General features: G+C 42.0%; 2 protein-coding genes across 2 annotated transcripts in view; one reads left to right on the plus strand and one right to left on the minus strand.

Moving 5' to 3' along the window:
• The window catches only part of LOC119400563 (uncharacterized), a 273,061-nt gene that overhangs the window by 170,133 nt on the left and 79,695 nt on the right, over positions 1-23,233 (minus strand). The window lies entirely within an intron of this gene.
• LOC119400609 (protein catecholamines up) lies at positions 3,525-12,106 on the plus strand. Its single transcript, XM_037667665.2, has 3 exons — positions 3,525-4,602; positions 5,335-5,546; positions 9,918-12,106. The coding sequence occupies exons 1-3, from the start codon at positions 3,681-3,683 to the stop codon at positions 10,167-10,169; spliced, it is 1,386 nt and encodes a 461-aa protein (XP_037523593.1). The 5' UTR covers positions 3,525-3,680; the 3' UTR covers positions 10,170-12,106.

Consider the following 23,233-nt stretch of genomic DNA (forward strand, 5'->3'; position numbering starts at 1 on the left):
AACCACAACAAAGCAATGACATATGGTGTACCGTTACGTAGCACTCTGGGGCATTTTTTAATTATGCTTAATTAATTAACTAGGATAAATTATAGAACAAATTTAATATTCACTTTAGAATAAAGTGCATTTCATTACGTTGTAGAGGGCATTCCAAAACGACCGATCCAATTTTTTGTGCCAGCATACATGCTGCGTGGTGGTTATTTCTGGCGTTTAAAAAAAGCCCGCGAAATATGAAATAAAACAACATGACTGCACTCATGTGCTACCATACTGCAGCACTCCCACTTGTGCTTCGAATGAAACAACCGGTGCGCAGACCATCAACCTATCGCTTATCAGGGATGATGGCGCTTCCTTGCCATGTGCCGCCATAACAAGTGCTGATGCACCCGGGAAGCCAATGCCTACAGCTGCAGCCACTGATTTCGCTAAGGTCCATGTGCCAGTTGTTTCACTTAAAGCACATTTGAGAGTGCTGTAGTATGGTAGCGCACGAGCGCAGTCATGTGGTTTTCTTTTTTTCGCGGGCTTTCCCGCTGGAAAAAATTAAACACCACGCAGCATGTGCATTGTCACATGATCAGTTGTTTTGGAATGCTCTCTACAACATAACGAAATGCACTTGGCCCTAAAGGCAATAGTAAACATTCGGCATAATTGATCTTAGTTAATTAACAAATGAAGTGCAACATGAAAAATACCTTAACGAGTGCCACATTATGGCAAACTATATTTTGTTGGTTTCATTCACTTGCAGTTAACTCCTGTTTTTTAATATTTGGTTCTGGTTACATGAAACAACCTGTATTATGGTTAAACAATTGGCACCACAAAGTAAATTTTATTTTTGACAGGTTTCACAGTGCTATTGACTTATAGATGAAACACTCCAGGCAGCGCTGCGTAAAGGGGCCCTGCAACACCTTTTCAGCATGGTCAGAAAACGCTGCTGGTCGGAAGTTGAGGCTCCTAAGAACATGTAAGCGAAGCATCATAGCACAGAACGCGGCCTGGAATTTACAATTAATTCTCAAAGTCAGCTTGAAATTGCTCGCTCTTCTCTCAACAAATGATGCCATAAAGCCAAATGACTGCACCAAAAGTCCACAGCCATTCGCTGATTTGAGCATTGTGAGCTGCATAGCTACCACGGCTGCCGCGAGATGCCGTGACGTGCCCGTGTGCTCGCTCACGATTACACTGAAAGTATGCCGCACGTTAAAGAAAAAAAAAAAGAAAGTGCTCAAGGTCATAATGTGCGCTGAGGAACAGACATAGGTTCTTGCCCCCTTGTCACTCCCCCCCCCCCCCCCCCCCCCCCCCCGCGTAACTTTTAGTGAGCTCGCTAGTGTGAAAGGAGAGAGAAAGCACTTAAAGTGTGCGACAAATTCCTGTAACTCCGCTTGTACTTGACAGATTCTAAACATTTTTTTCGGCAGTCGATTCGTGAGGCAATAAACTCCTTTAATGAAGCCATTCAATGACTACTTGGAAAAGTGTTACAGGGCCCCTTTAAGTGAATGATCTTGTAAGTTATTCAGAACTTGTATTTTATAATTTTCCATTTCATTTTCTTTTTGTTTCCTGTCATGTTACACCGAGCGCATGACACATCTGCAAAATTTTTCAGGAGGTAGATCAACCTATCAGCAGATTGGAAGCAGCAATCGTTCGTTTTACATAAATGTCAGTGAGATTTAGTGAAAATGCTAGCATAAACATGGACATATTATAAGCACTCCATTACATGGCAAGTGTGTGCAGCCCTTCAACACTTCATCCTGAAGCACTCTCTTTCCCGCATTTCTTTCTATTTCTAATCATTCTGAGAATGGGTAAACAATAAGAATTCATACAGGTGTATGAAGAGAAAAATTCTTGAGCTGGCTGTGATCGTGAAAACAATTTTATTCAGCTTCATTTTTCAAGACATTGAAACAGGTGTTGAGCACTCATGCTTTATCAATACATATATGTAGATACTCTTGAGAATGATGAACACTACACAAATCAAGAACAAAGTGTTGACAATTAGCTAAAGAAAGAAACGGTGAGAAAGTTCTACAAAAAAGGAAACTGCGCTTAATGCTCAAATTGTCACTGATATCTATTCTTGCAGGCTGATTCTTCATCAAAACGATATGCAGTAAGTACTAGGTATTCCCATGAGAAACAATACTGAACACATGTTGCGTGCAGAGCACGAAGATGGTTGTTTCGGTACAGTTCGACAAAAGAACAGCGAATTCTTGTGATATGTTGTATGTTTTTGGCTGCTAACAAGCAGTAACTGTTTACCTTAATTCTTTTTCTTCCATTTGTGGTCACAGAGCACCTATATCCAGTGTCATAGTTGTAGTTGCTGCATTTGTGCGATCAGCTTGTGTTAGTTTCAGTATGTTGAAAAAGCAATTTGCCTGTTTCAATATTTTGAAAACAAGGTACAACAGAACTTGTTTTACGATCAATGCGCAGTTTCCCTGTGCACACCAGTGCAGTGCTCTGCGAGTAATAAAATACCTGAAACATCTGTACTAACATTTAGCACGCGACGAGACGACACAAGAAAGACAGCAGGATACAGCCCTGTGTCCCGTTGTCGTTCTTGTGTAGTCTTGTCGCGCAACGAGTCGCTATGGATAAACGCCAACTAGCCCAGGCCGTCAACGAATTGTGTTAGCTGAAACATGTTTCGTGCACTCTAACACCACGCTATGTCGCACATGTTGCACTCCATCAGTCAATCAGTGCCACATATGCATGCCTATATTCTGATGTTTTCCCCAAATCAGCTGTCCTAACGTTGATAGTTTCCAAAAGTTGCCAATACATGCTGGCAGCTGTCGACAAGATTCCAGATCTGCGTTGTTGAAATATATGAGATGCCTTTGAAACTAGGTGGATGTATTGAGGGCATGGGTTTTAAAGATAGATCTAGTTTGAAATGTCTGATTATTTGTTGTGTAAGTCAATGTTTCAGCAAGAGGACTTGTCTTCAGACACGTCTTGTCGAAAAGTTGGCTACAGTTAAATTTTTTGCCCAAAATCTAGTGTGGGACAAAAGTGAGTTACTGTGCCCCCCCCCCCCCTCCCGCAGGGTAAAAGCCATAGAGTTTCCTACAACTCTATGGTAAAAGCCATATATAGGTGCTCTAGGCGGCGCCCCAATCGACCATCGCTGCTGACGACTGCGTTGCCGTACATTGCATTGCATGCCTCAACCATTTCCTCAACGCGACAAAGGGTGCACATTCTTTTTAAATTTATAGTGTATTGTTATAGAACACTGTAATGCAGAGTGCACGTGTAGAGCGCACTCTAGTACAAGCGCGGCTGCCCACAGCGATAAAAGAAAAAGATGGGCTCTCTTTTCCCGAATAAACAATCCATGTAATAAATAAAAATAGTAAAGCAATAAAATATGTGCGAACTTAGTGTCAGTTATTTGATGAATTATAATCATTATTTTTCTATTTCGCTACATTTTACAACGCCGCCAGGGGGATGATGATGGTTGCCTTCATTTAAAAACACGTCGGCAAAGAGTTACCATGCCCGCCTAGCCGAGGAGTGCAGAGAAGTCTCCCTTTTGTAAACTAGTTTAGATAGCATGCTTTTGTAGTGGGCGCGCTCCACAAGTTTCCTAAGTGAAGACGCATCCACAAACGAGAGGCATGTCTCCAAGCAGAACAGCGTTGTTAATAACGCTTGTCGCGCTAGTCAGTGTCGAACTCCGGCTAGTAGGGGCCCACTACCACAGTGACCACGATCATGACCACGAGCATGACCACGATCACGAACACGTCCACGAACCCGCAGCGTTCAAGTACTCACGTGCCGCCAACGAGCCGCACGTTGCAGATGCTGCAGCTGGCAGCGAGGCACACCATCACTCCCATGGACACGTAGCATCGTCTTCTCATTCCCATGCGTCGGAGGCTCCCAAGAAGAAACCGATCCGATCATTCGAAGAGACTGCTTTTCTGTGGGGCCGCGCTCTCGGTTCCACACTGCTGATTAGTGTCGCACCGTTTCTGATCTTATTCTTCATTCCTATCGACTCGCGCTCTGGCCATGAGTCGCTGCTCAAGGTTCTTCTTAGCTTCGCATCGGGGGGACTGCTTGGCGATGCGTTCCTCCACCTCATTCCGCATGCGCTGATGCCGCACAGCAGTGAAGAGGACTCTGGTACTACACACGCAGGTCATAGCCATGGTCATGGCTCTGGGAGCAGTCATGCCCACAGGCATTCCCACAGTCACCACCACGGGCACGACCATTCTCACGGGCCTCATGACATGAGCGTCGGTTTGTGGGTGCTCGCCGGTATTCTCGCTTTCCTCATGGTTGAAAAATTTGTGCGCATGATCAAGGGTGGCCACAGTCACAGTCATGAACACGCCCACGAACATGTTCACGAAGAACATCGTGCCGACGACCGGGTTCCATCGGGAACCGGCGAAGCTGACACAAAGCCCACTGGAAAGTGTGACGGAGAGTCCAGTGGCACGGAGAACGAGGCATCCGCCGCCTTGGTGCACAGAAAGAAGGCCAAACTAGACAGCACGGAAGTGGAAAAAAGCACTACTGATGGTGGTGAGTAACCTACTCCCGTGCTTGTGCCATATTGCAAGCAAGCTGCACATCTGAAGTAATGAGAAAATGTGCGTGGGTGAGAGCGCCAGAAATTTCGCTGCGCCCTTTTACACCTTGAGTTCTTGTTTTCAAAGTGTAGCTTTGAAGTATTGCTTGCATGTATTTTCCTCTTAAGTCAGTGTGGACTTTGACACTGCTAATTAAGTGATATATTACGGTCGTTAAAAAGTGCGAGTCTGTGCCCGGGAAATCTGAATTTGTTGTTCATTCAACACTGAGGATAAAAGCAACAACATGGATAATGTAATTAGACTAGCAGAGTTTCAAGGCAAGCATGTGGACTCTTTTCTGAAGACTGTTAAGGTCAGCGCATAGCAAGATTGGTAAATGCTAGGGCAACAAAAACAGCTCTTAGTCTCATTGCAACAGGGAATCATTATTGGAATCAGATGTATTCTTTTTCCAAGCTTTATAATTGTTTCTGTAAGGTATTTGTATTGTGTGGAGTTAAATTAAATATCGGTTAAGTATTTGCAGATGTGTTGTAACTGAATGCTTCCATAATAATAGCAAACACACACAAAGGCTACACGTAACAGCACAGAACAGCCACTAGTGATGTGTAGTCTTTGTGTGTGTTTTCTAGTACTATGGAAGCATTCACTAAGTACCTGCTAGCCCAGCTAAATGCATTAATGTGTTGTAACTGATTGCTACATTTGTCCCCTCCAGAGAAACGGGCATCAGACATCAAAGTAGCTGCCTATTTGAACTTGGCTGCTGACTTTACGCACAATTTCACGGATGGCCTGGCGATTGGTGCATCGTATATTGCTGGCAATACAGCAGGCTTTATATCTACTGTCACGATTCTTCTGCATGAGGTGCCGCATGAAATTGGAGATTTCGCCATCCTGGTGCAGTCGGGCTACAGCAAACGCAAAGTAAGGAAGATATTCATTGTATGGTTCTTTATTGCAACGAGCATGCAACTTTTCAATATTTAATGATGAATTGATTTCATTTCTTTCATGCAGACTGTCATAGGTGCTGGTCCCTGACCAGAGCACGCTACATAGCTCTCAGTGGCTAGAGGGGCGCAAAGAAAATGTTTCATTTTCTTCACGCTTTTTTGGGCTCTCAGACATGTTACATCCACACGTGCCACTTCACGTACTATTGCCAACTCAATACCATGTTTACGGTGCTCTTTTGCCAGAAACATGGTTTCTATGCCATCAAAACCCATGAATTATCATCACACTTTATGATGTAGCTGCAAACTATTGTTTTTTCTTTGCATCACAGCACAGTTGTTTAGTTTCATATTAATATTGTACCCACCTCCTCTGTAATGCCCTCTGGGTATTGAGGGTATACTAATAAATAGATCATCATCATCACTTGCAAGTAGAAATGCAATTTGCTTTGCTTTTGTTGCAAGGAAATAGGTAGGAAAGAAAGCTGCCCCTTCTACTTTAGCACCTTATGCTCCCGAACCATCTATTAAGTGGGAGCATCTGGTTGGGGATATATGCTGCATTTCAACGATATAGGCCTGATGATGGCGTAACACCACACTGGAGTGTGCTTGTAGCTATTTAGTGGGTAGGTACAGTCAACCACAAAAGTTTATGAACCACACGAGTGAGTGGCCAAGAGCCTCTCCATGACATTTGCGCTACGTAAGCGGCGATCGAGAGCAGCGCTGCGCCAAAGATGCGTTCATCCCTTAATCGATAGCCTGGATATTTTCTTACTGGCCACGAATGTTTTGCACATTTCAGCAATACTGGGGTCACGGCCTCCATTGAAGGCCTTCGAACGCGTTTGGAGGACTGTGTTACTGGACAAGCAACTCTGGGCGATCTAGCAGGCCATGAAAGCTGCCAGGAGACACAGTCTCTCCATTAGCTCCTAGGTGGGAGCCCAGCCCAGCAATCTGCCAGAAATTAATAAAGTTTTCCTCTAACTTTTTTACGTGACACGCTCTTTGATAGCCGTGGCTACGTGCTTCTGTCGCGAGAGCAGTCTATCAGCAAAAGTGTTATTAGTCGCAATGAATCTTTCTCACAAAGTGATATCTACTTCACGAGGTACTGTTCGAAGCACGCGGTGGTAGCTTTAATTCTTCTATCAAAGTAGAAGTGTGACGCTCACACCGCAGATAAGCGCTTTACGTGAAAACAACAAACTGTGTTCTGCACGGCGGTAGAAAACTGATATACCAGTGAATAATGAGAAGACCCGTTTCCGGCCCAGTGCTGCGGTCAACGGTAGATGGTGCTTTGCTAGGTGGCGCTGATGGACAGTTTGGCACGCGTTCACGTGGTCCGCAAACTTTTGTTGCTGACTGTACATTGTGGCAGCCCTAGTCTGCCTCCCACAGCTGCAACGTCATTAGTGGTTGGACAAGGGACACCGAGAGATCATGCCTAAAAATCTTTAGGGCCTCCATTGAGACGCGAACACCCAAAACTAGTCGCGCAAAAGGCATAGGAGCATCACTACCCATTAGGAAAGCTGGTGTGTTTCTAATAGAACTAGGATTTAAACACAGTACCTTCCACATGGAGCAGATGTTTTACCACTAGGCCACCACTGCAGAACATCATGTTGATTCAACCACACAACATTGCTTCTTCTTTGCCGTGTTTATGCAAGGAGAAGCAGTTATTTGTCCTCGTACATGGACATGCTGCTTATAGAATCTAATAGTGATGTGTAAACAATGAAATTACCTTACAGTTAATAAAAACTGATTTGGAAAGTGATTATGTCCTTAAGTCTCTCAGATGTACAGTCGGCGTCAAATGAAGCCCGAACAGCGGCAAGCCATCGCATGGTATAGTGCGCGCCGTCCTGTCATCACCATTCACAGGCGTGCGCATCGGGTTTGACTGCACTGCGCATATGCGCGCGTGTCCATGGTGATAACTGGACGGTGCGCACTATACCATTGCAAAGGCGTGCCAGTGTTTGGGTTTCATTTGACGCCGATAGTACATGCACACATGCATTCCACTTTTGTTTGCTGTTGCAACTAAATGTTGCCAAGAATTAAAAGTTGGGTTGCTTATGGTAATGGCATTCACTGTATGTTGATGTGCATTGTACAAATTAGGTACAAGTACTTCATTTTGATCAAATAATGATTTATGTTTAAGTAGCCAATGTTTAGTTAACTTAAATCTTCAAAAGGTAGGAATACAAGAGTTATGGAAGATGTCAAGAAATGACCAACAACATCATTTAAAAAGTAATGTACGCCTGTACGCCTTATGTTCCCTTTTCTCCAACAAAAAAAAAGAAAGAAAGAAAAGGCAGACTGTGATTTTTGAAAATACCACACGACACTGCATCTGTGCTTCAGTAGTAGCAGCAGTCTAAAATGTAAATCTCATCATGTAGTGCACGGCGCACTTTGTGCACTTGGAAAGTGAGGGCTCTACATATGATAGCGACTGAAGGTGCATGTCAAGAACCACTGATATGCTGTAGACAAAGTGTGGCCATTTTTCACAGTGTGATAGGCACAACCCATGGTCATGTTTGGAACTGCTGCAAAACCTGGCATGCCATTGCCTAGAATGAAAAGAAAGAAAGAGTTTGGGAGGGTGTCTTCAGATAAGAGCGTCAGTGCATGTCCACAGACCCCCTTTTATTTTGCTTGAAAAAATATATTTTGCTGTTTGAGTCCCCAAGGCCAGGAAACCAATCTTAGTTTTGCAGAAAAAAGTTTCACCTTAGTCAAAAAAATTCAGAAGTCTCCACTCAGTCGAACCGCTTTTTGCGAATTGTGCGAAAAAGGTATTTTGACGAGAACCTACAAAACAACTGTTGTAGCTGTGAGTCTCAAAGTTTTTCTTGGCATACTATGAGTAACGTGCATTTACAAAATGTTATCTTGCAGTTTTGTTGCTCATATTTCATGACGAGATCCTATAAAACAACAACAGTTGTTTTGTAGGATCTCGTCAAAATCCCATTTTCGCGCAATTCACAGAAAAGCGGTTCGGCTGAGTGGAGACTTCCGAATTTTTTAGACTGAGGCAAAATTTCTTTTCGCAAAACTAAGATTGCTTTCGTGGCCCTGGACACTAAGGGGGTCCACGGACAAGCACCGACGTTTTTATCTGAACACACCCGGGAGCCTTCTTTTGTATAGGTGGCAGGACTAGAAAAGGCCTGGGTTGTTTTAAACACTGTTATTGGTCATTTCTTAACATCCCCCATGACTTTCATCTTGGCACCTTATTGTTTACGTAAGTTAATTAATTTAGCTCTTTAGAGTTAAATATTTGGGCAGTAAAAAGTCAGTGCTCGCAGTGAACATGTACAACGACAACCAGTTGATGCCTTTCTTGTAAAGCCTTCTGTTATTTTTGAATTCTTGATGAGATTATTTTGGACAGGCTGTATATTGCAAGAACGCTACCAAGCAACCCTTCAGTTAAAGGGGCACTGACATAAAAATTTTGGCCTCGTGTTTTTTTGCTGAAATGTGTTGCTGGGGGTCTGTTAGTCATAACACGGCACATCGTTTGCTGCAGCACGGCAGATAATTAATTACAGGCTCCTCATTGCCGACCAGTGTCAGTTTCGGTTTCACAAACGACAAGCCTCCGGGTGCAGCTATCACCACCTAGCAGGTGCAGCATTCAATCACATCAGCACACAGAACTGTGACGCATTTCCGTGCGGTTCGCGAGCAGCCGCCGAGAAGTAGGCTGCTGGAGCAAACACAGCAAAAAAACATGGCGGCTATGACATCATAAGTTGTTGAAGCGTGGTCACATGAGGGAAGTAGGGGGTCACCGAGGGTCACCTTTGAGGGTGTCAGTAGCACGAGGGTGTCGATCGCTCACGCAAACTTCAAAATTCATTTAAAATACCTTCCAAGCTATATTCGCCATTGATATTTTGCAGATGATATACACATGTTTGCGGGAATTGATCCCGCAGGCTATCTCACCCGCGAAATTTTGTGTCAGTACCCCTTTAGCTTTTTTTTTTTTTTTTCTAAGTGTTCCAGTCAAATTAAAGTAACTCTTTGACTGGTAAGAGCTTTCACCAACTAATAAAAATTATTGACATTTAATATTAATGAAACAATACTTGTTTTGTAAAAATAAAAATTGATAAACTGAGACTACACACACTTAATCTGCCTAATGGATGTGCATTTGTTTATCACGCGTCAAGTCTTCTTGAAATTTTTTTCTCCTGTGAAAGCACCGAATATTTATGGTACTTTACTATAGTTGTAGAATTTTAAAGTGCGTGCCTTAACTATGTTGACTTCTATTTTGCAGGCTATGTGCATGCAGCTGGTGACAGCAGTGGGATGCCTTAGTGGCACACTGTGCAGTCTCATTGCTGATGGGGTTAGCAGCAGTGCCAATCTATGGGTGCTGCCCTTCACGGCTGGCGGGTTTATCTACATTGCCACCGTCTCAGTCATTCCTGAGCTGCTGGAGAACACACGGCTGTGGCAGTCGGTCAAGGAGATATTCGCACTGCTGCTTGGTGTGTCCATGATGGCGCTACTCACCCAGTTTGAGTAAATTATAACTGAAGGTAAAAATCAAAGTGCACAATAGAATTGTGTCATGTGGCTGGATGTTGCATTTTGTTTGGATACAGGTGTTGGGATCGGAGAGAGCCACCACTGCACGTGTACTGTGTTATGTTCCCTGATGCTCCGATTTGAATAACTTCTCTTGCACAAATGTGTAGCATTTGTCTGAAATTTGCGTTATTTACAGTAATCACACACATTGTTTATTGAATGGCATTGGATAATTGAGAGCATGGCAATGGCTGCAAGCTGGGACAGTTGGTCATTTGGAGCTGATGCCAAGTTTATTTGAACATGACACAATGTCATATACTCAAATAATTGGTGCAACTAGCTTACACAAAAGAAGAGATGGAATGGCTCCTTGTCAACATTGAAGCTTATTAAAATATCTAGTTATTTACTCTTAATATAATAAGCACATAAAGTTGTACAAAACATCTTATTTTGTACATTGCTTTGTGATGTGCATTTGTATAAATACATTGGTGCTGATTATGAAAACTTGAGTAGCATTTACATTGTGAAGCAGAATCAAGGTGTTAATGGCATGTATGTACTTACATTATTGATAATGTAGGCAACTTCCCGGTCTGTATGCCATAAGGCTTACAATGTCTTCTTTTACATAGCCTTTTGGGCATTGAGTGTTGAACATTAAGTCAGTTTAGTTAAACAGGGAGCATTTGCCTTGTCATTTCTTGTGTTGTGTATTGTGCCTTTATATATAGTTGTGAGCCAACAAAGCCAGTTTTGTGCTTTGCCATCCTTTCTCTCCATCTCTCTTTTTCTTTTACTGGTTCTGGTAAAAATGTGATAATGTATAGTAAATTTAAACAAGGAGGGTGCTGGAGTTCAACTATTTCTAAATCTTTTTCAGAATTTTCACAGTGAACTGTGTGTGATGGCTGGCGTAGAGTAGGTGTATGTATTGTATTCCCAACTGCGGTTTGATTGAATGTAACATGGTATGATCTATTGCTACTCTTATCCTCCTATCATTTCCTAAAATTTATCTGCGGTTCCTATGTGCATCTTCATGGACACATTGTTGTTGACGTCGGCAGCTTTTCGTACGTTGACATGTCTTGCTCACTCATTCCAGAGCAATGATTGCACTTAACTGTGCCTGACAGGATTATATAGTTCAGGCTCCATTTTTTTTTTTTTTGCCTTTCTTTTGCCATAAAGATCTACTGTATACTCGAGGCATTGGTGATGCAAACTGATGGGGAGTTGCATTTACCAGACACTCAAGATCTTAAGAAGAGACCAAAGTGAGAGAAAAAAATTATAATCTGGTGTGTTAGTAAACTACTGTTAGTAATCATGTACACTGCAGTACCAAAAGAAAAAAAAAACATGTAGTGTACATGATTCCATACCAACTAGCCCATCAGTCTGTCCTTTTGCACTGTTAGTAAATAAATGGCACTTTATGCCACTTGCAATTATCAAATATGTTAAATACCTTGTGATTTGGACGGAAATCTTTCTGAGTTAGTTTGTTACAACACTTTTATTTGCGTTTTGGCAATAAAAGGGCATGCATGCTTAAAAGGTAAAACAGAAACTGTGCCTGCTAGCAACTCACGTGCCCCGGCCAGAAACGTTGGTGCTCTGAATATAGGGCAAATCCAGTAATGTCTGCATATTACCATGCTGCTAGAATTGCGTGACTGAGAAAGCACTGAAATGTACGCTGAGATTTATCGTCACAAGAAACGTGGCCTCTGCTCTGTGGTGGCAGCACTCAGCAGAAGTGTGCAACTGATGCCACACACTCACATTTCCTCTAATAGTGAATCCCTGTGTCCATAGAAAGTCATGAATTGATGATTTGCTGTATTTGTTTTTTGTTATTTCAGTGGATAAGATACTGATGTTGTGAATTGGAAATGAATAAAATGCAGTTCCAAGGTATCTCCTTTGACTAAGCTAATTGTCCTCTTTTTTTCAATTCAGAGTCGCTTGCTTGTTTGAAATCTACTAAAATGATTCAAGGTGCTTTACAAGTATCAGTTGGGAATTATTTCTTGTTTGTCAGACGCTACACAGAAATGCTAGGACCATGCATGACCATGAAAGAAGCAATATTTTCTGCATTACTTCTGAATTCTAATCTCAAATAGGGTACATAATTTAAAAAATAAAGTGCCAAGGTATCGTGTATGAAAACATAACTTGTTATTATGAGGCATCCCGTAGTGGAGTACTCCAGATGAATTTTGGTTATTTGGGGTTCTTTGATGTGCACCTATATCTAAGTACACAAGCGTTCTTACTTTTCACACTCAATGGAATGTGGCTGCAATGGCTGGGATCAATGCCATGACCTTAAGGTCAGCAGTACAACAACATAGCCACTGGGCTACTGCAAAGGGTGATTGGCAGGCTGGTGCGAATAGTAAATTTTAGGTTCGAAGCGAACAGTGATTTGGCCGAATAATTTCAAATCGAATTCGAATATTATGTATCGCATATTATAAAAAAAAAATAGCATATTTGTCATGAAACAACTAACCTGCACAATATTTTTTTTTTAATTGAAACAAGGCATGTGCATGTGTCATTCTTTTTGGTTCAAAGGAAGTGGAAGCAACTTTGAATAGTAGCAGAATTTGACTTTCGGTAGAATGCAAGTGATAACCTGTTAAATATGTTACGTTTTAAAATTGACTATACTTCGAGCATATAAATCAGTATAACAAGCTTTTAAACTTAAAGAACGCTGAATCGATGTGAGGGTAATATGTTCATTTAACCTTGAAGTGAGGCTTCGCGGCAGTGCGAATTTTTCCTGGAAAGGTGTATTGACGGTATAACACCCCTCCACTGCAGTGAAACCACCTTTACAGGGGGGGGGGGGTTATATGCGGACTAATATACACTTAATAATATCTGGGGTTTAACGTCCCAAAACCATGGTATGATTATGAGAGACGCCGTAATGGAGGGCTCCGGAAATTTCAACCACCTGGGGTTCTTTAACATGCACTTAAATCTAAGTACATCTCTTCGTTCATTTCGAAAACTTTGAAATTTCCAAAAATTTAAATTCGAATCGAAGCGAATTCGTATACTGTAATATTTGTTCGAATATTTGCACAAGCCTAGTGATTAGGGGTACTATACCATAATTTTATAGTGCTAGATTCATTTTCCAGGGTGGAGGCCATGGTTTGTGCTATGCATCTTGCAGCATACTTCTATAACATGCATGTGGGCTAAATGTCATGTTCTGGCTGCGTGATGTTTCAAAAAGTGGAGCAAGAAAAGCAAGGAATATAAGGACCTGACTGGACAAAGCACAGTTCTGTCTTCTGTTGTCCCATTTGCAGTGCTTTTGTAGTGCTTTTTTTTTTCAGGGGGGGAGGAGGGTGAATATCTGATACACGTATAATGCATGTATTTATCTGCACCCAGCTGTGTGCTTTAAGTGAAAGTATATAAGCACTTGGCAGAACATGCCATAGTTTTTAGAGCTATTCGAAAGTGCTTTCAATTTGAGACATTTCATGCTAAAAGTTTTTCTTCCCATTTTCTGGCAGTGTGCGCTTATTGCAGCAAAAACAATGTTTTTTCACGTGTTTCGTTGTGCTTCTAAATATGCAGCTTATTCCTGTTAGTAAGTGAAAATGCCAACAAACAATTACAATTGCATTGTAGTAAAGGTAGTAAAGGCATTGTGTAGGCAAGGAGTCGCTGTAACCTCCAAAATTATTCGCTTCAAATCATTTCATATTTGGACCTAATATTGCACACAAGCAAACACAATAATATTAGTTTTCTGAATTTTCTTCTCAATCGGGGTGAAATGGCCACGTGCTTTGATTTAAAACACCCGCATACTTTGATTTAGGCACATGTTAAAAGAACCACATGTGGTCAAAATTAATCCAGAGTCCCTCCCACTTTGGCATGCTTCATAATCATGTCATGGTTTTGGCACGTAACATCCTACAATTTATTTTCTTTAAACAGCAGTAGCACATAGAACAAAAGTGTGATAAAAGCACTGTAAATAAGGTTCCTTTTAAAGATTACTTTTGGCCAGACAGTGTACACTGTGCTTTCGTAAAGAAGCTGTAAATATTGAATTTTTTGCAAAATGAACTCTTTTCAGGGCCAATAAAGTCACACTATTGCAAAAATGAACAGAGGTTGGTGTCCCACCTACGTGAAATTACAAAAAAAAACTTATTTCTTAAACACAAAAAAAATAATTTTGTTTATTGACATGCCAAACATATGAGCATTGATGTGGAGAGGCAAAGCACTTGTGCATTTACAAAAGCCATTCTTTCCATATTGCTTGAACGCAGCAGAAAATAACTCTTGTGTGAAAAGAAAATGAGCAAATTTTAATGTGGACTCGATAAAAACAAGTGCAACTTGTAAATGTGAAGTTCTTTCGCGGTTTGCACTGCTGGAAGGTGTTCGTACATCTCATTTGTCATTCATATCTTCCCATTGTCCAGCACTATGACTTTGTGCCTTTGAAGACAGATGCATGCAAATGATCCCGTGTCTTTTACACTTACCATTTTCGATAAGCTTAGCCCAGCTTTCAGTTCTGCTGGTGAAGTTGTGTCAAAGTAGTGATAAGACTTTATTCCAGGAATGGGCGCTGCCACCTTGAATTTTGATGATAAGTCCTTTCCGTGTTACAAAATGGCACATTCCAGTACCTAAAAATACTGTTACATGCCCATATGTACAGCTGAAAAGAAGTTGGTATTTGGTCCGTAAATGTTCTGTGGTGGCTTGCTTAAGCCACTAACCTTTTTGAGAATTCCACCTACTCCATCATAGACACTTTTTCAGTGTGATGTTGCAAAGAAGTTAAAAGTGCCGTGTGGCTGTCAGATGGTAAGCATTGAAGTGATGACGAATTCTCACAAAATTACTTTCGTATTGTGAAGCTGATTGATATGAAAAGTAGTGAATATGTTTCACCTGTTGCATACTAATACCCCTGTTACGTGGGCAAATTTAGCATCATTTTGAGTTAGTGCACTTTAACGCATAAAGTGTAACTTTTACGAGTCACCTCTACATAAGAAAGAAAAGTGTCCTGTGGAATTGATGGTTATTGTGATGGGTGAATCAGTAGGCACAGCATGTACATGTTATTTTAGGCTATGTTTGCTAAATAGTAGTGTGCTTCAGTCAAAGTTTTGAAATGGACCCGATGTTTCAGGACCCATATGGTCCCTCCCTCAGGGGTTGACTGTATTGGCTCCATGCTTCACACCTTAATAGAATGCCATGAACTGGAAGCTTACAGTAAAAAGCACTTTCCTTTAGCATTCCAGTCGCATGTTCCGCTCCATCTGTCAGTGTTTAGTGGTGGGGCATGGTTTTAACAGAGGCTGCACTTGGGCTCAAGGGCCTTGTTGAGACATTAGTGCTAAATACATATTTTTGCATTTTAGTACAGTGATCACTTGTCATCGATTCAACACCCAGACAACACGTCTCACTGCCATGATTTTGTACTATATCATTCCATCTCAACTGTGCCGTGTGCTGAATGCTGAATTTTGACGTTCATTAGGAAAAAAGCTAATTCTTTAATTTGGAATGTATTCATATTGTAGGGTTAACGAGTACATATATGAAGTTATAGAAATGTTGTGGGAACCTGTAAAGCAGGAATGTTGGGACAAAATTGTGACAAAGTTGGCAAAAGTATAGTTTTCGACCTTATTGAGGCTTCAATTTTGCAATGTAACGACCCAAGTGAAAATATGACCTATAGATCATTGTGTAGTATGCTTTGTTGGTAATCTACACAGAAAGTTTTAAAAGAGCGATTTCTCTTTTAAGCAAGAAAAAAAATTTTCAACTGAACAACCAGAATGTTGCACAAAGTTTCTCTTCACTGCATGGCACGTTGGATGCAAGGTACCAGCAGGCGCCTATTCTCTGCGAGTAATGAAATCACACAACTGCTTGTCACCGATATAAGTAATGATGCTGCATGCAGCGTCACAATGAAACACCAATAGTGATAAACAATACAACTCTGAGCAGGTAACCAACAGCCGGCACAGAAGCACAGTGGAGTCCACATCGATGGCTTCTTGATGGTCCAAGTAGGGATGGTAAAATCGATGAACGATTAATCGATTAAAGGTCCACAATTAATCGATTAATCATAATCGATTTCGGTCGCTCGATTAATCGAATTAATCGATTAAAACTATTCGATTAATCGATTACGCCCCCCCCCCCAATCCCGCCCTCCAACCTCGCCCCTTGGCCGGAGCGCATGACTGCGAGGCCCGCTATCGGCGCTATCCTGAGACGCAGATGCCGCCGTGCACATCGCCTCTCTTTCACTGCTTTCACTACAGCGCATATTTCTGCGCTAGCAGAACGAGCCCGGAGCTGGCAGCGGCCATACCCTATAGTGAAAGATATGAACTCGCCCTGATCTCCGTCGCGTACGGCGTCCAACTCCAAGCATTCCCCAATGCCTCAAGCCAGGGCAGGAGGCGGCTCCACCCCATCGAGGCCGAAATGAACTTGCCCACTTCTCTCCGGCTCACAGTCTACTGCTGCTACTGCCTTCACCTCCTATCCCTTAAGCTTGTTGCCGTCGATCGCGCACCACGCGTACCTTTACGCAATTGCGTTGCACCAGTTGCACTGGAGGGCGATCGGATGAACCAATTGCCTCCTCAGTTCAAGACATACTATAGTAACCCTGTAGTTGATCACCGCACCAATCCGAATCCACTTGAGACTTGGCACAGCATGCGAACTGGCCTAGATCATGTGTTTGACGTTGCAATGGAGTATTTGCAAATTCCTGCAACATCAGTAGCATTCGAGCGCCTTTTTTCGCATGCTGGATGTGTGGCGACCAAAAGGAGGTGTAGGTTGTCGCTCGAGCATCTGGGGCAACTGACAATTCTTCGCTCAGTAAAAAAATGCATGTGGTGTGGAGCAGCAACCCCATCAAACAAAACAAAAGGGGACTGTTGAGAAAGTTAGCAGCACGGCAATTAGCCAACTTTCCACGAAGAAGTTTACATTCTTTTCTGTAAATTTCACACGTGCCAGCGCATCGTCTTGTTGCTTATTTTGTTCGTGTTTGTTTTTTGCCGCGCTGTTTCATCGTGTTGCCGCATAAACGCATCTCTCCTTACATTTGATAAACGAGTAGTTTTCGTCGCCTGTAGTGTCAGTCGCAACTTTCTTTATATTTTATTCAACCCTCAGATTTTACTCGTTTTTTGTGTAAGTGCGGCATTCTAATATGCGCTGCTTATTTCCTGACTGGTTCTTAGTGCCGTTCTGTTATACTCTTTAGTAAATAAAAATATTGTTTACTAGTGAAAGAGAGAGAGAAAATATATTACAAGGCAGAGAGGGTGGCCTGAGCTAGCACGCCCCTGCCTTCTACTCTGCACCGGGGAAAACGCAAGGGGGGGAAAAGAGTGATGAAGCACGGTGATGGGGAGAGGATTAGGTAATCCGTATATACATAATAAGACACGTTTGCTAGCGTAAAGAAGACAAGGACGCTAGTAACCATCTTTTATTATGCTGTATACCAACTAGCCCAACTGTCCGTCTTATAGGGTATATACCATTTTCATAATTGTTCAGCTAGCTTTCCTGCGATGCAGTTAGCCCAATTAATGGCAGCTAGTGACTTCATCAAGCAGAGTGTTCAAGCGTGGTTTGCTTGCGCTGGGACGTGGAAAATGTAGAGTCGGCTCTCTTGACACGAACACGCATAATAGACAGCACGTGCAACTATGACCTCGTCTCCACTTGAAGCACGAAAGTTGCTGCCATTAGTTGAGAGAAAATGTAGCGCAGGAATTCGCACTCGCGAATAGTGAAAAAGGTCTTATAGACCCTTTATGTAATCCGCAACTTTACGCGTCGGTTTACCGAACGTCTAGCATCCAGTGCATTACTATTGAAGAAGCGACCTTGTAGCACTTAGTAATACTGTATGGTCGCATATTTAGGGAGAAATACTGCTTTCAGCTAGAGGCCCCCGTCTTCTGCTGTGACAAGAAAGAAGGACAGTCGGGAAATTTATGTTCTAATGTCTGATACACAAGGTAGAACTCACAGTTCAGGCTGTACGCACGATTGGAAAGGTGTGAGTGGCACCGTGTTAAAGCAACGATCGGATGAAACCTGTGGAGTATACTCGCGCAGCTGCTGTTCATTCTACCGGGAGGCAGAAACTCGTGTCACTCTATTTTCCGCAGTTGCCTGTACCGATGGTCTGTTTGAGGCCAGTATGTTCCTGTGTAATCTCTGCATGGGTGATCTCAAGGAAAAGATCGCTTCAGTCCGCAATCATAGTATTATGTAGGGCTTCCACAATATCTAACCGACAAACCGAGAAAAGACGCCATGCTTACGAGAGCGAGCATCTTATTCAATTCCTCTTCCTTCTCGTCTCTCTTTTACCTTTCTCGGGATTCCCTCACCCTCCGCCACACTGCACGTTTCAGCTGCAACTTTCCAACCAGTGTGGTCCCCGAACGCGTCTCCGGGATTGATGAGCTCGAGTAGGCAGGCTTCGAGAAAATACGACCTGCTGCCAAATAGTCCAGCGATGATGGCCACAGATGCTTGAATCCGCGACATCAACCAACGACGACGGACCCTTTGTGTCCAGTGTGCGAAAGTGGGAATTTTCGCACACTGGACCCAAGGGGCCCGTCGTCGACACTTTCGAAAGTGGGAATTTTCGATCGTCAGCGCGTCTGATAAAAAGATTTGGGACCATATCAAACACAAACGATGCCTCTCAAACAAATAGATATCGGTTTTAAAGCACCCATAAAAAATGTCGATTAATCGATTAAAACATTCCACCGAAACCAATTAATTGATTAAAGGCTGAATCGATTAACGATTAATCGATTAAAAATTTTAATCGAGCATCCTTAGGTCCAAGTGGGCAGAGAATGTTCCATCGCTTATTACTATTGGTGTTTCATTGTGACACTGTGTGCATCGATATTACTTGTGATCAGCAGTAGTATGAATTCATTAATTGAGAGATGAGGCGCCCACTAGTACCTTGTGCCAACATGCCATGCAGTGAAGAGAAACTTTGTACAACATTCTGGTGGTTTTGTTAAAAAAATTTCTCACCTAAAACACAAATTACTCTTATAATACTTCCTTTATAGATTACCAACAAAGCACACTACACAATGATGTATAGGCCATATTTTTTTGTACCACCACATTTCGAAAATGAAGCCTCAGCAAGGGTCAAAACACCATTTTTGCCAAGTTTGTCACAATTTTGTCCCAACATTTCTGCTATATTGGTTCCTACAGTATTTTTATGACTAAGCAAATGTACCTGTAAACCTCACAATGCAAATATATTTTGCATGAAAGGATTAGCTCTAAAAATGCAAAGCATTTTTTTGGGAACCAAAGGCACTTTGACCATTTCTATCTGTCTGTCTATCTAGCCGTCTACGTCTGGGTGCTCTCGTGGTCACTTCCTTAACTTGGTATATAGCAAAACTGGCAGTTGAGGGTGTGACTGTATGATGAACATGATTGGCAGGTCGTGACATGAATAACATAACATGCCTGTCACATACGTCATGAAGCTCGTTCCTACAGTTACGTGTGGCACATACCAGCATACCACAGTGCATGGTGTGCAGGTATGCGCCACAGGTGATTCACAGTTTATAGCAACCCAGGACAGCGAAAATTGACATTAAAAACTTTATAAAACTCCTTCCATGGATTAAACAAGAGAAAAGCATGCCGTCTGTTATAGTTGGCAATTTTAATGTAGCATACAAATGCTTACATATCGCTCAACAAGCTAAAATCTAGCATTGCTCGTCCTCGCAGGAATACATCAACGGTGCTTACACATGATTTCGATAAAAGTGACGTCTATGCTGTAATGCGAATGCGGCATTATGTCAGGCAGCGAGCTACCATTTAGACGTCGGTATAGTCAACATGCATAGCAAGTCCACAGTATGCACACAACTAGTACTCAAATTACACAAAGGTATCGATACACTTCGTAAGACTTGGCTCAAAGTGTGGCATAAGCAACTCCTCGCTGACTGCTTCACATGAAATCGATTCCCACAATGTGTGGGATCTTCCAGAATTTCTTTTTTCTAGTAAACATTGAAAATGCAGCATTTTTCTATAATGCCTCTACGATATGTAAATTGAAACAAAGATTTTTTGTGCAAAGTTCGCAGCGCCCTCACAGCATCAAATTTTCTCTGGGAAATATCCCTTAAATAATTAATTGCAAAGTCCAAATATATCAGCATGATTTTTGTCATCAGGATTGCAGGTGGTCGAATAACCACCTGGCACATTTGAGATGCAATGACCTTTCTTTTACATTTTAAGGGGGGACGTGGCAATGAAAACTATCCTTGTTATTTACAGAGATAAAGTGATGAAATTTGGCATGCAGATGTGATATGTTGTGCTGATATCATAACTGAAATCGGTTTTGAGCTATCTATTGTAGTTCTTGAGTTACAACACTTGATAGACTCTTATTGTCATCCCAAAATTAATTAACGAATTAGACATAAGTTCGTCAAGGTTTTTGCATAAGGATATTCACAAGGGCCCATTCTGTGCCTTAAAGCTATTCGTTTATTTTTTAATATTTAAATAAGCACACACAAAAATTTCTGAAATTTCTTGTACATATTGTTTTACTAACAACTTTTACAAAAAGCCAATTATAAAAATCTGTATGACGTGCAGACAAATATGGACAGCTTTACGGCACTCACCAATGTCTCAGGACCTAAGCGTAGAAAACGGAATGGTTATATCTGTATTTATTGTGAAATGGCACAGGGATGACTGACAGCAACTGTTCAAAAAATGAAAGCTGAGAAAATGGAGCTCAAAGAAACTGGAGCTAAAAGCTAAGAAAATGGAACTCAGAAGGAAGCTGGTTTTATTTTTCATTGGAAAAATCCAGCTTTGTGGCTACCTTGAGCTCTACCTGTCCTCTTTATGATGATGCCAATACGGTAGCACTGTGTCAAGGGAAAACTGCCGATTTGCATTTTCTAAAGCCCAATTTTCTGATAGTTTTTGATGACAGCACACCAGTAAAACGCCTTTTTTTCAACTTATACTGCTTATTTTGGTCTAATAGTTTACTACGACGTAAAATATGGTCTCAGGATTGCAGAAAAAAATTGAAAAATTTTGACCAAATTTACCATTCCCATTGCCACGTCCCCCCTTAATAGAGCAATTGATTTTAGGCCTCTTTACAGTCATGTTACATCCTATCATTGAAATTTATTGTTCACCAATAAAAGAAAACTCACAGTTGTGGTGCTCTTTGGCCACACCTGGCCATTGCGCCAATAAACACCATCACATCATCATCATCAACCAACTCTGCTTTCAATATTACTTTATTTTTGAGTCACTGCTAACGAGGCTATACATTTCAACACAGCAAATTGACTTCATCGAACACACTCACAGGCAAGTGTGTTCTGCAGCAAGTGTCACTAAGTGTGCCTGTGCGACAACATGTGAATTGCACTAGTGGCAAAGTGCACTCGCTCAAAGTGCAGCCTCCATCTTCCAACATTAGCCAGTACAGGTTGTACGTGAATAAATGTAGCAGCTATCCAAAGATGGCCTCTACTACTGCAGACACGTTGAATTCGGTCCTAACTTATCGTCAACATTATTGCAGATATCATCGTAGAACTTACAGAAGTGGGTGAAAATGGTCCAGGAAGACTACTTCGAAAATATAAAACAAGTAATAATAAAACAGCATATAATTACTTTTTTTTATGTGGACAGCGTGGCCTGGACAAAGGAAGACAACACAAACACTGACTGATGCATGTTCAAAACGGGCGGCGCAAAAACGAGGACAAAGGAAAGACTTGCCCAGGCATCAATTCTTCTGCACTGACTGATGATTGGTTAACTTCTTTCACACAAGTTGTTGATACATAAAAAATGGGATCACATGACGCGTACATGTCATGAAGGGGCGTCAGTTAATGTTGCCATTCAAAAAGACTGACAGGCAATGTCTTTGGTTCGCCGAGAAATGCAATGGACCTGGGTGGGTCACGAAATGCGGAGAATTGATAAGATATGGTCAGCGAGAGCGATGGAATGGATACCAAGGGATGGGAAACGTAGCCTAGGATGGCAGAGAGTTAGGTGGGGTGATGACATTAACAGTGATGCTACCGAGGACTTTTGATTTGGAGCAATTTTTGGAGCGGCAAAATTTCCGTTTTGGAGCACTTTGGAGCAGCAAAATTTTCATCTTGGAGCACTTTGGAGCAGATAATTTTGCATCTGGGAGCACTCTGGAGCAGCGAATTTTACATCCTGGAGTGCACTACAGAAGCATATTGCAATAACATTCAAGCACGATATGGCGGTAAGGTTAAACCTTACTGTCCCAACGTGGGAGCCGCCTGCGTCAACTTAGGGTTGATCTTCAGGACCCGAATAAAGTTCATCATACCATACCGGAATATTACTATGGAGCTCTTATGAAGGCTAGAAATATATTTCTATTGCAAATCTCATGGAAAAAATCATCTCAGGAGAACTCCATACTTCACTCGCTAATGAAAAAATAAGGGCTCATGCAGTTGAGTGTTCTGAATTAACCTCTTCGGCGATTATTTTCGACACTAGTAAATAAACAGAATACCAGGTCAATAAAATTGCACTTTATGAAATAACACTCTAAATACATCTATGTGGTTATCAGCAGACATTGTAGACAAACGCCGTGATGTACAGCAGTGCCTCAATGCCAAAGAGCCACACTGTCCCTAACGCATTCCCCTAAGAAAACTCCAAGGCGAAAGCCAGGTTTTTTTTCTTCTCGATCGACGGGTTAATCCTCCCCCTCCTTCTCTACAAACTATCTGCACCTCACCTAGTTTTACGCTAGCTCCATGATCGGCGCACCGATTACGGAAGCAGTGTAAAGCGACGATGTCGTGATGGCGTCATCACGTGACATCACGATATATGACGCCA

The sequence above is a fragment of the Rhipicephalus sanguineus genome, chromosome 1 (assembly GCF_013339695.2).
Source record: "Rhipicephalus sanguineus isolate Rsan-2018 chromosome 1, BIME_Rsan_1.4, whole genome shotgun sequence".
Taxonomy (NCBI): Eukaryota; Metazoa; Arthropoda; class Arachnida; order Ixodida; family Ixodidae; genus Rhipicephalus; species Rhipicephalus sanguineus.

What these genes read in the sequence shown, in the direction of transcription:
- LOC119400609 (XM_037667665.2), top strand. Translation starts at nt 3,681, where the DNA reads ATGTCTCCAAGCAGAACAGCGTTGTTAATAACGCTTGTCGCGCTAGTC. An exon ending in AAAAAGCACTACTGATGGTG is followed by an intron (nt 4,603 to 5,334) that starts GTGAGTAACCTA and finishes TGTCCCCTCCAG; the next exon opens with AGAAACGGGCATCAGACATC. An exon ending in CGGGCTACAGCAAACGCAAA is followed by an intron (nt 5,547 to 9,917) that starts GTAAGGAAGATA and finishes TCTATTTTGCAG; the next exon opens with GCTATGTGCATGCAGCTGGT.